The 14,091-nt window shown below is 44.3% G+C and overlaps 1 protein-coding gene and 1 pseudogene across 1 annotated transcript in view; both read left to right on the top strand.

Annotated features, from left to right (window-relative positions):
* LOC122108605 (NACHT, LRR and PYD domains-containing protein 1a-like) overlaps positions 1-10,652 on the top strand; it is a 30,161-nt gene extending 19,509 nt beyond the window's left edge. The window contains exons 10-14 of the mRNA XM_042680593.1: positions 1,370-1,632; positions 2,763-2,888; positions 7,535-7,676; positions 9,045-9,089; positions 9,442-10,652. Of these exons, the coding sequence (XP_042536527.1) occupies positions 1,370-1,632; positions 2,763-2,888; positions 7,535-7,676; positions 9,045-9,089; positions 9,442-9,713 (848 nt within the window). The 3' untranslated portion in view covers positions 9,714-10,652. The remainder of the gene's footprint in view (positions 1-1,369; positions 1,633-2,762; positions 2,889-7,534; positions 7,677-9,044; positions 9,090-9,441) is intronic.
* On the top strand, positions 4,756-5,160 carry LOC122108584 (annotated as a pseudogene).
* Positions 10,653-14,091: the final 3,439 nt, after the last annotated feature.

The following is a 14,091-nucleotide window of genomic DNA, read 5'->3' as shown; positions in this document are numbered from 1 at the left end:
TATTTATAAAGAGACATCTTAAAGGAAATGTGTAGGTACTGTTTAGAGAACAAAAAGAGCCTTCTATCATTAAAATATTTATCACATTATTTCTGTATTATAACATCAATTCCTGGGATCATTGGCATTTAAATGCATGTCTAGGTCTTTGCCTATCCCAAAATATGGTAAATGCAGCATATTTTCCAGGAAAAATCAATCAATCTGTGGTAAGGGCTGAGGCCAAACAGTCCATGAATGATAAAATATTGCTATTGTTTATCACACATCCAAACTTGTCTCCAACCGTCCCTTTATCTCAACTTCACCTCTCTGAACTCAAGGTCCTGGCTAGCAGCACATACTTATTCAAGTCTTAGACACTAGCAGCTTCCTAAGAGGGAGCCATGACCTCCACAATGGCGGATGCCATGGTGCTTCCCAATAGAAGAGTTTCAATGGTGGCCAGACATTTGATCAGTGGAGCCTGTCCTTGGTCACTCCATCTTCCCACAGCCCCTCCCACCTACAGTTATCTACTTGCTTAGAGTCAAACCTGTCCCCACCACATACAAGGAGAGTCCACAGCTGCACAGGGAACCACAGGTTCTGTGTCTGTTCAGCTCCAGGGCCTGGGACTGGCTTATCTATGAGTTTGCCTCAAGGCCTAAAGTGTCTGTGATAGTCCCACTCCAGAGACCAGATGGTCCACAGCATCTGAGGCCATTCTTCCTTCTCTACCATAGTCTCTATAGGCTGCTATAAGAAAATAGCATATCCTAGGTAACACTATATTTTTGCCAGTCCTGGGGCTGGGCACTGTCCCTGAGCCTCTCTGTTCTCAAAGCTAGCACTCTACCATTTGAGCCACAGCACCACTTCTGGCTTTTTCTGTTTATGTGGTACTGAGGAATCCAATCCAAGGCTTCATGCATGCTAGGCAAGCACTCTACCACTATGTCCTATTCCCAGCCCTTAGATAACACTATTAATACCATATGGATTTATCAAATTGGTAAAGGCTGAGATCCAAGATGGTGATGTCTGTAGATTCAGTATCTAGTAAGCATACTCCTATGCACAGGTGTTGTCAACCAGCTGCACCTTCACAGGGAATTTCCTTGGAACTCTTTCATGCAGGAATTAGTACCATTCACTAACATGTCCATGTCCTGATCACCCCCCAAAGCTCTTGCCTTACCCTATTACATTGATGGGGAAGTGGGGGAAAGGTTGGGATTTCTACATGGAAATTTTAGGAGGACTCAGTCATTCAGACTATACACTGGGTCCCAGGGAAGATCTCTGATCCTAAACCCTGAGATCTTACTGTCCCCGCCAAGCCTGATGGGACCTGAAGTGCACAACTCTCAAATCTGTTTTCTGACAGGTGAGCATGTGGACATCTCTCAGTTCAACGTGGCCCACTTTAAAGAGGAGGGGATGCTGCTGGAGAAGCCAGCCAGGGTGGAGCCACAATGTGCAGTCCTGGAGAATCCCAGCTTCTCACCAATAGGAGTTCTACTGAGGATGATTCCTGGCGCCCGGCACTTCATCCCCATCATCTGCACCACATTGCTGTACTACTACCTGAGTCCTGATGAAGTCACCTTGCACCTCTACCTGATCCCCTGTGACTGCAGCATTCAGAAGGTGACACTGACGAGCAGGAGGAGTGGGACAGGGTGGGCTCACAGGAAACAGGAAACACAGCAGAAACCTGCAGCTCTCATCTGGGAAGGAGGATGGGATTCTCCCAAGCAGGAATCTCCACAAGGGTGACCAGTCCTGTTCTTTGTTTTTTTTTTTGTTTTTTTTTTTGTTTTTTTTTTAATTTTATTTTATTTTATTTGAGATCATACTGTACAGAGGGGTTACAATTACATGGGCAGGATAATGCATACATTTCTTACCAAGCATTGCAGCCTCCTCCTTTGTTTACCCTTCACCTCCCTTCCCAGCCTCCCCCCTCCCCCCCCACCCAATCATACCCCCCCTCCCCCCCCCCACACCGACATTGTAAAGCTGGCTTTGACATGACATTTTGTACTTCTCATTGTTGCAACAGGTCCACCTGAATCCTTAAACGACTTGTTTGTCCCCATCTCCTCCACATGTTATACTGACATCAAATATAGTGAAAGCAGGGGTTACACTGTGGGGGAGGGACATACAAAGCAACAAAGAAATAATCTTATAAATGCGTTAGAAACACATGCATGAAAGAAACAAAAACATTAAAATACATATTTGAGGGCTCGTTTTCCTAACATCACATTCTCTGACTTTTTCCGCTTGACTCATACCTATACTAGATATTGCAAATAAGGGAAACCATGGGACCTATGTTTCTTTGGGCCTGGCTTACTTCACTTACTATAATTTTCAGTCCTGTTCTTTGATTAGCCATGGTCTTTGTCTCTCACACAGGGTTTTCCCAGCTGTGTTCCCTGCTCCATCATTGATATCTCAGTTACTTGTTGTGGCATCTTTCCAGGAGCAAAATGAACAAGAAAGCTCCATGCCCCAGATTGTATCTTTTCCATCCTCTTCCTCCTTCTCTGTCAGTGACCCTATTACCATCTATCATGGCAGAGGCCAAGGGTGGTCTCTCCAATTGCCAAATTATGGAAGAATGGGAATGAGGGTACAGAGATGTGATAGCCATTCTTTACCCACATGAATGTACTAATGCACTGATGTGCTTGCTCTCTGTCTCCTCCTTCAAACTAGAAGCTGTGGGGCAGAAATCTCCCTAAATCATTATTCTGTACACTTCTTAGGCCATAGATGAAGAAGAAGAAAAGTTTCAATTTGTAAGAATACACAAGCCACCCCCACTGGATGCCCTGTACCTGGGTTCTCGCTATGTTGTATCTGGATCTGGGAAGATGGATATCATCCCCCAGGTGAGCAGCCAGGCATCTGTCCCTTGCTAGGATCATGGTGTGCCTGGAAAAAGTTGTGGGAAAACCTCAGGCCTTCCCAGGGCCTGTTGGGAGGAAATGAGGTAGGACAAAAAGTAAAGAGGGTGTTGAGTTGAATAGGAGGAAAATGGTTCACAGGAAAATTAACCACCTTCATGATTTGGAAGAAGAATTTGCTTGGGGCACTGGCAGTGTCTGGGCTAGCAGTTGGTAATGCCTGCCAATCAGAATGCACTGTGAGCACACCTGTAGTTGAATCCACCTGGTATATTATTTGTTACAGAAGAGGAAACATGCACAGGGAATTGGAGCTTCTCAGTTAAACAATGTTTTTTAAAAGTAGTAATTGTAGGATTTTGACTTTTATTGGGTGAGTTTAAGTCTAAGGAAAGAGATGAACTCTAGGTTGTGCATTTTCAGAAAGTAGGACAACTCCGTATTAGAAAATATCAACAATTTTTATCTCTAAGAAAATTACAAAGACACAAACAGAAAGTTGTAAATGTGGCAACAGTCACTACATACATCGCAATTTGAGGGTGAACTATCCATATCTTATGCCTGTCTCCTAACGCATGTGGAGTGGCTGTATGTCCATCCTTCAGTACAGGCTGAGCTGCAGGTTCAAATCAGTCTTTACTGGCACTGAAGTGCAGTTGTGTGGCTTGCATTAATTCCTTTTTGCTTACTCTTGTCCGTATCTCTCACATACATACTCTTTGACCAAAGGCTGATTAGAGTGGACCACTAGGTTTGAATCTAAGATTTCTCCATTTTCAGCCCTGTCTGGGTTTGCTGTTCAGAATCAGAGAAGCATCATGGTACAGTGTATAGATGAATCAGGGCCAGATGAGTGTGACATGACAGAAGCTGAGCAGCAGCATCTGAGACTCAAGACAGGATGCTTCACAAAACTATATCACAGGCAATGGGCAAACCAACAGGGCTGCTAGTCTTGTAACTCACAAGAAGTCTCAAAACCAAGGACCCAGATCATAAAACTCTATCAATAAAAACATATCCCAAATCAACTGGGTCCATTAAAGAAAACAATGCCACCATTTTTTTCAGACCAGTCATAATCTATCCGATTTGCAACAAATGTAAGTACAGCAAGTATTGACTCTAGTGAAAATCTTCCCAAGAATAGCTGTTAGAGTTTTTCCTTAGGGTAGGATGGAGGATGACAGACCTGATGGTCAGCTAGCTTCAGAGCAGCAGCTATAGTCTGGAAACAATGACAAGTGAATTTTGTTCTTCTTGAAATCACAAAAAGAAGCATACTACTTGTTTTTATGTTTTGTTTTATTTTTTGTTGTTGTTTTATGATGGTGCTGATCCTGGGGCTTGAAATCAGGGTCTGTGTGCTGTCCCTAAGCAATTTTTGCTCAAAGCTAGCATTCTACCACTTGAGACACAGCTCTACTTCCAATTTTTTGGTGGTTAATTGGAGATAAGTCTCTCATATACTTTTTTTGCTTCCTTTAAACCATTATTCTCAGATCTCAGCCTCCTGAATCACTAGGATTAAAGGGATGAGCCACTTGTGCCCTGCCCATATACACATTCTTTTGGGGGGGAGGGTCCGGTCATGAGACTGAACTCTGGGCCTGGGCGCTGTCCCTCAGCTCTTCAGCTCAAGGCCAGCAATCTACCACTTGAGCCACAGCGCCACTTCCCGCTTTTTTTTCTTTTTGCTTATGTGGTGCTGAGGAATCAAACCCAGGGCCTCAGGCATGCAAGGCAAGCGCTCTACCACTGAGCCACCTTCCCAGCCCCCCCATATACACATTTTTAAGGGCGAAAAAGATACATAAAAAGCCTCTTCCTCGGTGCTGTGTATGGAGGTGGATGCCCTCTCCTCCTGCTGGAGACATCATGGCCGCCCTCAGACCTCTGGTGAAGCCCAAGATCATCACAAAGAGAACCAAGAAGTTCATCTACCAGTAAAAGATTAAGCGTAACTGGTAGAAACCCAGGGGCATTGACAACAGGTTGTGGAGGAGATTCAAGGGCCACATCTTGATGCCTAATATTGGTTATGGTAGTAACAAGGAAACAAATCACATGCTGCCCAGTGGATACCGGAAGTTCCTGGTCCACAACTTCAAGGAGCTGGAAGTGCTGCTCATGTGCAATGAGTCTTAGTGCACTGAGATTGCCCAAGAACCAAAAAGCCATCATGGAAAGAGCAGCCCAGCTGGCCATCAGAGCCACCAATCCCAATGCCAGGCTGCTCAGTGAAGAAAATTAATAGATAGCTCACATACACCTTTATTTGTGCTTAAATAAACCACAGAAAATGCAAAAAGATAAATAAAAGGCAAAGGTCAGGAGTAGAATAAAAGATAAGGAAGGATGTTGAAGTATCAGAAAACCAATCTTACCCAACATATCAGGCAGAAGCTGTCCACTTCCAAAGGCTGCAGCCTCTGAGGGATATGAGTTCATGTATCTATGTGTTATGTTCCCTGATGAAGCACAGTAGCACCTAATGATGTGAAGTAGAACATGGAGGCAATGAATTGAGTAACACAGTCAGGGTGGTAAGGGAATGCACATTTGAGATATCACTTCAAATTGAGACTGAAATGATTTTTTTTAAAAACCCCACTTGGGGCTGGGAAGTTGGCTCAGTGGTAGAACGCTTGCCTTGCATGCCTGAGGCCCTGGGTTCGATTCCTCAGCACCACATAAGCAAAAAGAAGTGGCTCTGTGGCTCAAGTGGTAGGGCGCTAGCCTTGAGCTGAAGAGCTGAGGGACAGCACTCAGGCCCAGAGTTCAGGCCCCACTACCGGACCAAAAAAAAAACCCCACTTGTCCATTAAGTCATTTATAGTGGAGCCTCTCAGAATGAAAAGATGTATTCAAAAGCACAAGTAGCAGAGCAAGTTTGAACTTACCAGTAATAAAGAAATGAAAGGTGTGCTAGTGTGGAAGAGAGTAGTACATGCATGAAAGATGGAGTCCAAAAGAAGAGTTCACGGGGCTCATTGGTCCAATTGGCCCTTGTGTGCAATTTGTATTTTGTACTAAATGCAATGTTAAGTCCTTAACAAGGTAGTAAACATGCTCAAACAAGATTTTCTTTATTTTTTAAAAAAAATTTTTATTGCCAAGGTGATGTACAGAGGGGTTACAGTTTCATAAGTAAGGTAGTGATTACATATTTTGCCTAATGGTAACCCCTCATTTTTCTCCCTCTTTTCCTTCCCCCCAACCCCCACAAGGTATATAGGCCATTTGCAATTTATTGTCTTGTGAGTAATACTGTTCCCCTTTATCCTTTTTCCCACAATTTTGCTGTTTCCCTTCCCTTCCCTTCCCTAGTTCATCTGAACATATATACAAGACGCAGGGTACCAAATTCAAACACAAGGGCTGGGAAGGTGGCTCAGTAGTAGTGTACTTGCCTTGCATGCATGAGGCCCTGGGTTTGATTCCTCAGCACCACATAAGCAAAAAGAAAAAAAGCCGGAAGTGGAGCTGCAGCTCAAGTGGTAGAGTGCTAGCCTTGAGCTGAAGGGCTGAGGAACAGTGCCCAGGCCCAGAGTTCAGGCCCCACAATCTGACCAAAAAAAAAACAAACAAATTCAAACATAGTACTTTCTTTTTTTTTTTTTTGGTCGGTTGTGGGGCTTGAACTCTGGGCCTGGGCACTGTCCCTCAGCTCTTCAGCTCAAGGCGAGCGCACTACCACTTGAGCTACAGCGCCACTTCCTCAAACATAGTACTTTCTTAATGATGCACCAAGCTACACAAGCATGGTGGTACATGTTTATAATCTCAGCACTTGGAGGCTGAGGCCAGCCTTAGCAACATAACAGAATCCAGTGCCAGAAAAACAAAGATGCCTTGAGTGTCTGGAGTCTGGTTGATGAATAGACAGTTGTAGAAGTAGAGGAAAATTCAAAACACCATTGTGATATCACAGATGAAAACTGATGGTGGGTTGCCTGGACAGCAAAGACAAGCAGGAAAGTTGGTAGATTTAGGGGAATTGCAACACAAGGAATTACCCAAACCCTAAAGGATGATCAGTCTTTGCAACAGGTGTCTAAATTAATTATGGAGATAGAGGCAATAGCACAGGGCAAATTAACTGCCATTACGAGAAAAAGGAAGATGTCCAGGATGATGCTAAGACTTGAAAGTTGAATGCAAAGGAGATGCCTGTGCTATTATTGAGTTTGAGGAAACTGGGAAGGAGTATTTTTTAGAGTTGTTGGAAAGCACGAGATTTGCTTTCACTGTAACTTAGGAAAGATAATGAATGTAAATTTTTGGTTTACTGTAAACTAGTTGAGGATAGGATACATTAGGAGTGAGGGTTTGAGGTGGAGACAAGACAACATGGATTCAGTGGGAAGTTGGAAGAATTGGGCTCCTGCAACATGGTAGAGAAGGTTCTGCCTTAGGATATGTGAGCATATGATTCAACATGATCCCTGATTGGACAATGTGGTGCCCAGCTGTGTCCTCATCCTTCTGATTCAGAACATGTGGTCTGAAGATGGCTCCTGACTGCAGTGTTTGTGAGGTTGATCAGCACCAAGAAGGTGGCAAAGGAGAAAGAACCTGGTAGGATGAGTACTGGCTTCTCACATGGTGATTCTTTCACTTTTCAGGAACTGGAGCTGTGCTATCGGAGCCCTGGAGTATCCCAGCTCTTCTCTGAGATCTCTGTTAGTGAGCTGGACTCAGCAATCAGGCTGAAAATGGAAGAGAAGAAAAATAGGACTCTAATATGGGAGACCTTGCTGAAACCAGGTAAACCTGGAACAAGTCCATAGAGTTCAGGGTTGGAAGACACAGAGTCAGTGCGTGGGAGGGACAGGGGTGTGATGTGTATTACCATATTTAGCTGATGAGAAGACAGAACTCACTAATGCTAAAGAAAGAACCTACTAATACTAAAAAGAACAGGGACCATGGCCTCCCTTATGTCACTCCATATGTCAAGCATCTTTACTTCTTCCTGTATTTTTTCATTTTTAATTCTTTATTTTAATTTTTTATTATTATCTTTAGATATACAAAGCACTTCCCATTCTACAAAACAGTGTATGAATACAAGGTGTCTGACAACATTGTCACCCATCGCTCCTAACCCATCCCTTCTCTCACGTTTTTCTTAATTGAGATTGGGTGATTCCATAGCCACCCAATCACCTATCACATTCTATGCTGTATTTTACATAGAAATCAAAGTGGACCAAGTGTGATAGGAAGGCCCCCTCCTCCCTGCATCATGACGATCCTGGGCTCCTATCACAGTTTAGGATCCTTGTGCCCACTTCCTTGTACTGTTAGGTCATGCTGAATTTAGGGGGTGTTCAAACTCTCAGGGCTTGTTCACAGGGAAACCCTGATCTCCATCATCCTCTCCTCTTAGTATTTGTTGTTACTGTTGCTTTTTTAATTTTTTACTTTTTATTTAATTCCTTTTGTTAGTCCTGTTTGCTATGGTACTCTTTTTCTTGACTCTGAAATCAAATTGTAGACACACATATTAGGCATGTGAATATAGAAGATGAAACAAGGACAAGGAAGTAGCTTTCTGCTAAGAATAAGGGGTCAAATAGTTTACACTGGCTAGCAAGAAAACTAATGTGTTCCCTACCTGTTCATTCTAAAATAAGATAAAATCAAGTGGATTTTAGAGATGATGTAGGAAATATTTTGGGGGGGTCCGGTCGTGGGGCCTGAACTCTGGGCCTGGGCGCTGTCCCTCAGCTCTTCAGCTCAAGGCTAGCGCTCTACCACTTGAGCCACAGCGCCACTCCCGGCTTTTTTTTTTTTTTGCTTATGTGGTACTGAGGAATCGAACCTAGGGCCTAAGGCAAGCAAGGCAAGTGCTCTACCACTGAGCTACCTTCCCAGCCCAATGTAGGAAATATTTCTATTGCTCAATCAGCTATCTTCTCTCTTTGTTAGTTTATGATGAAAGTCTTTGGTGTTCAGGTTGCCACTTCCACATGGAAGCAATCTGCCTACATGTCTTAAGGTTCTTCCAGCCCTTACAATTCTATCAGAATTGGTCTGAAGCTTGCATCTCAGAGGTGGGAGTTTCAAGGTGTATCATGTGTCTGTAACTAACAAATCTATACAAGTTTCTTCATCTCTCTTTTCTTACAGGAGATCTCAGATCACCAACTACTCTAGTACCTCCAGCCCCCAAAGGTCAGTAACAGATCTCAGAGGACACAGAAGTCCATAGTTTTGCCAGGTGCAGCATAAAGTCCTAGAAGGGAGAGAAGAGGGCAGAAAGGGGCTCCACTTATCACCAGCCTTCCAGGGATGGGCTGGAGAGGTACATGCTGGGGGTGGGCAGAGTTCTACCCCATTGCTATTGCTTCTGTCCACAAAGGTCCTAGCATTCCCCACTCACAACCTCAATTCCCCATCATGAACCCCTCCTTCCTCCTGATGAGGCAGAATGCCAGGCTGGGTGCTGGCATGAGGGAAGTGGGAAGTACAAGTAGATAATGGGGGAGAGTTTCTTTGCTTATTCCCAGCTTCACTTTGTCCTCAGGTAGCCTGGCCTTGACACACTTTGTGGACAGGCATCGGAAGCAGCTTGTGGACCGAGTGACATCCGTGGACTCAGTCTTGGACCTGCTGCATGGACAGATACTGAGTGAGGAGCAGTATGAGAAGGTACGGGCTGAGGACACCAGCCCAGCCCAGATGCGGAAGCTGTTCAGTTTCAGCCGGTCCTGGAATTGGACCTGCAAAGACCAATTGTACCAAGCCCTGAATGAGACCCATCCTCACCTGATCAGGGAACTCTTGGAGAAGAGTTGAGACTTAGCATCTGAAATCTCAGCACTTATATTTGAGTGCTGGTTCTTCCTGGCCTTGCTTGGGGCCTCAGTTTCTCCATCCATAGACAATTTGCCGAGTTTCCTTCCAGCTCTAGAGTTATGGATGAACCTCTGCTGGGTGTTGCATGTCCAGGGCCAGGGCTACTACACAGATGGCCTCCCTAGCTCTCACAGGCCAAGAAGTAACAGCAGGTACAGGTGAGCCAACAGCATCTCAAGGATGTCCAGGAGATGGCAAGATTCCTCGCAAGGCTTCTTACAAGTGTATCACCATGTTTGTTCTTTGAGTATTTCAACCTAAAATATTTAGTCAATGCCTAGAACTCGTGAAGGGCACCACTTGGATTCCAGTGAAAGGAAAAACATGCAGCTGCAGTTTGCTGATGCACAGAGCATCTGGCTCTCTGTGTTTCTCAATCAGAACAAGGAAAGAAGTGGGGGATGTGAGCCTTTCCTGCTGTCCATGCTGGACTTGGCTTTTCTATTGGTTCAGTTGTGTATTTGGAATTTGGAATTGATTCTCAGAGTCAGAAGAAGGATGGAGAAGAAGGCTGCTTGGGGATGGAATCTTAGTCTTAGTTGAGAGTTCTCCTCCTTTGGAAAGTGGTTCCATGTCCTCCATTAGGCTTAGGTAGCAGCACCCCATGCTGTTTTATCATCCTATGTCACTCTTGCCTGATCCCAGGACTCAACATGTGATATTATTCCTGCAGATTCACTGCTTGTCTCCTCCACACTACATAGTGGCATTTAAGGAAAGGAGCCATGAATGTCCTGCTACCACTTCCTTTTTGTTCCTCCAACAGTACCTGTAACATGGTGGGTGTTAACTGAAACTTTGTTAATATGATGCCAGGTGCTGGTGGCTCATATCTGTAATCCTAGCTACTCAGAAGGCTAGGGTCTGAGGATTGCAGTTCAAAGCCAGCACAGGCAGGAGAAAGTCTGTGAGACTCTTATCTCCAATAAACTACCAAAAAACCAGAAGTTGAGTTCTGCATCAAGTGATAGAGCACTAGCCTTGAGCAAAAGAATCTCAGGAATAGCACCAGGGTTGTTACAATGTTTGGATGTTCCCACTCTCGCTCTGACATGTTAAGTGTTGGTCCTTTTTTACTAAATGTGGGTCTTTGGAACATATATGTCTGATTTGGTCAAAACTGACCAAGGCTTAATGCGTCAGAGCCCAAGTGGAAACATCAAAACATTGTAACATCAAAGAGTCGTGCACCTCTTTCTCAGAATAAGGGAGTATTTCCAATCTAAAAGAATGTTAAAGCTAAGCCACTCCCTAACTTTAGAGTTTAACCCCTGCTGCTAGCAGGCTCATTGCATTCTGCTCAGTGCTAGCACTTCGCCTAGGAAATGTGTCTTTGCTTTCTCCTGCACTTGCTGAATACAGCTTTGCTAGGGCCTTACCATATCTATTGCATTTCTGGGCCTGAAATTCTTTCCTGTGTCACTGACCAGGGCAAAATGGCACAAGTATCCAGGGATAGGCTAGTAGTTGGGTACTAATTGACTGTCATCCATCTTTGGTGACACAACCATGATTCCAATGAATCATGAAATTACAAAAGACTCAATCATGTTACAGATTCAATTAATTATTGTCTTCAACTCATGAGAGCAAAGCCTAACACACACATACCAATCCCATCCAGGATTCAAAAGCAAAAGTTGACTTTCCCTCCCTCTCCACTTAGTCACTGCCCTGGAGCCCCCATTGACTGACCTCCCTTCCACTGCACATGACAGACAGATAAACCTGGAAAGGAAATCAAAAGAAAGCCCAGTGCTCCATCTGTGGCATGGTTACTCGTGCCTGCTTCTGCCAATTTACAGTGAGGCATTCATACACAGAGACACCAAAGAAGGACATTTTTAGGAGAGGAACAGAAAGGCTTAATGCTTATGTGCCATCTGATCATACAAAATAATTTTTATCAAAATAAACTCCAGGAAACAAAAACAAGAGCATGTTTTCCCTTTTGCTGTTTTCTTTCCATTTTGTTCTGTTTTTTTTTTCCTTTATCTGCTTTTTGGGGGGAACAGAGGCACAACAGGTGAATAAATGCAGCAGTGATACTTACTGTACATATGTTGAAAATGAACTATACTACTTGTGACTGGGATGGGAGGGAAAACTGAGAAACAGCAGGGAAAGGGGCAGCATTGCCCAAAAAGAAATGGACTCTATCTGACCTATGCAACTGCAACCCCTCTGTACATCACCTTTATAATAACAATAAAAAATTTTAAAAGAGAAGACAAGCAAAGTGAAAAGATTGGTAAAATACGTAGTTGGGCCAGAAAATAAGCAAAGGTAATGTTGGGCCAACGAAAATGTGGCTACTGAAGATACTGATACCACTAAAAAGACAGCCCTGAAGCCATCCCAGGAAGTGGCCAGGCTTCACCCATGGTAGCCTTAAGGATATACACCCATTTGAGACTTCCCCCAGAGAACAGAACACTGCTAGGCATCTGTGACCCCAGGCTGCTCCACATTCAACTGTTCAGACATTCAGAAGCCGCAGCAGCTGTAATCTGATGACTGACAACAGCCCCTGCTGGTGGTGAACCTTGGTATTGCATATGTGAGGCTGATTTTGCAGGCATGTAAGGTAAGAAGGTCATGAATGAATCTATCAAGATTTCACAAGAAACCCTGGGAGACCAGGCAGTATGTACTAGGGTCAAAATCCCCATAGGGAGCCAGGTGCTAGTGACTCAGGCCTGTAATTCTAGATAGCTACACATCAGGCTGAGATCTGAGAATTACAGTTCCAAGATGGTAAAGTCCCTGAGACTCTTATCTCTAATTAACCACCAAAAGGCCAGAAGTAGAGCTGTGGCTCAAATAGTAGAGCACTAGTCTTGTGTGAAAAAAAAATTCAGTAACACTGCCCAGGCCCTGAGTTCAAACCCCAGGACTGGTGCACATGTACACACACACACAGACACACACACATACACACACACACACACACACACACACACACACACAAATCCCTGCAAGGAATCTCTGAGAAGATAATGCATGAAGCTGTGAACATGATGTAAAAGATGCAATCAGGGAGACAAAAACTGATGAATCCAGGAAATGTGGAACTTCTGATGAGAAAGCCAGAGGCAGCAAGAAGAGAGACCCTAGCAGAGCTGCTCTGTGGCCACAGCCAACAAGACCATGTAGGGTCAGGGCTGCCCAAGCCTATTGTGTCTCACTTCATGCCCCAGTTGCAAGACATGTAGCTAGAAAACTGGATGTTTATCCTGCTGGGTCTCAGCCTTGCTGTGGTCTCATAATGCCTTTCTACCTTTGAATTCTTCATTTTGGAATGTAAGTGTGTAGTCTATATCACCTTGGGCAGGAACTCTTGGGCAGGGAGGAGCTCAGGTCTCAGTGGACCAAAGGTGGGGATAATACAAACAGTGGGGGGAGGGGATGTACATGTGCTCACATGCACATGCATATGAACTTCCTGCAAGGTATAGGTTTCCACTGTGATTCCAGAGCAACGGTTCCTCAAAGAAGGGCCACATGAGGGCTACAGGCCAACCCCTAAACAACCTGTTCCAGACAAAGCAATGATATAGTGGGTGGAGCAAGTAAATCTTCCCACGTGGCCAAACATATGAATGCACAAAATACTATTCTGCCAAGGACCCCAGAGAAAACTGCACCTTAGTCTGGTCATAGAAATCATCAGGCATCGATTATTCTTTGCTCCTAGGAGAACAGACAACAAAGAACAGACAGTGTCAGAGACTAATATCAAGACACAGGCTAGAGAATGACCCACAAAATCATGAGGTCAAAGAATAATGAATGTCCCCAAGCGTCAACCATGGTGTTTCATTACCTAACCTATTTTGACCCTCTTTCTTCCCTCCCTCCTTCTCATGACTGTCACTTGGAGGCCTCTTGAAGATAAACGCTTGGGAGTCCAGGACACATTCACAGAAGTAGAATGTATGGCTGGGTTCTATTCTAGAGGTCAAGAGGTTGGCTTTGTTTCCAGTGCATTTGGCTGCACTACATCTAAGATGGGGAGCTGCACTGAATACAACAAAAGGACCACAAAGAACAGGAATATAGCAGGGAAGGATAGATTAGCAAAGAAGTACTCCCCCCCACCCAATCATACCCCCCCTCACCCCCCCACACCGACATTGTAAAGCTGGTTTTGACATGACATTTTGTACTTCTCATTGTTGCAACAGGTCCACCTGAATCCTTAAACGACTTGTTTGTCCCCATCTCCTCCACATGTTATACTGACATCAAATATAGTGAAAGCGGGGGTTACACTGTGGGGGAGGGACATACAAAGCAACAAAGAAATAATCTTATA

This window comes from Dipodomys spectabilis, unplaced genomic scaffold (genome assembly GCF_019054845.1).
Source record: "Dipodomys spectabilis isolate Male_0828 unplaced genomic scaffold, ASM1905484v1 ptg000062l, whole genome shotgun sequence".
Classification (NCBI taxonomy): Eukaryota; Metazoa; Chordata; class Mammalia; order Rodentia; family Heteromyidae; genus Dipodomys; species Dipodomys spectabilis.
The sequence above is the reverse complement of the archived record's forward strand: the minus strand, read 5'-3'. Positions and strand labels throughout refer to the sequence as shown.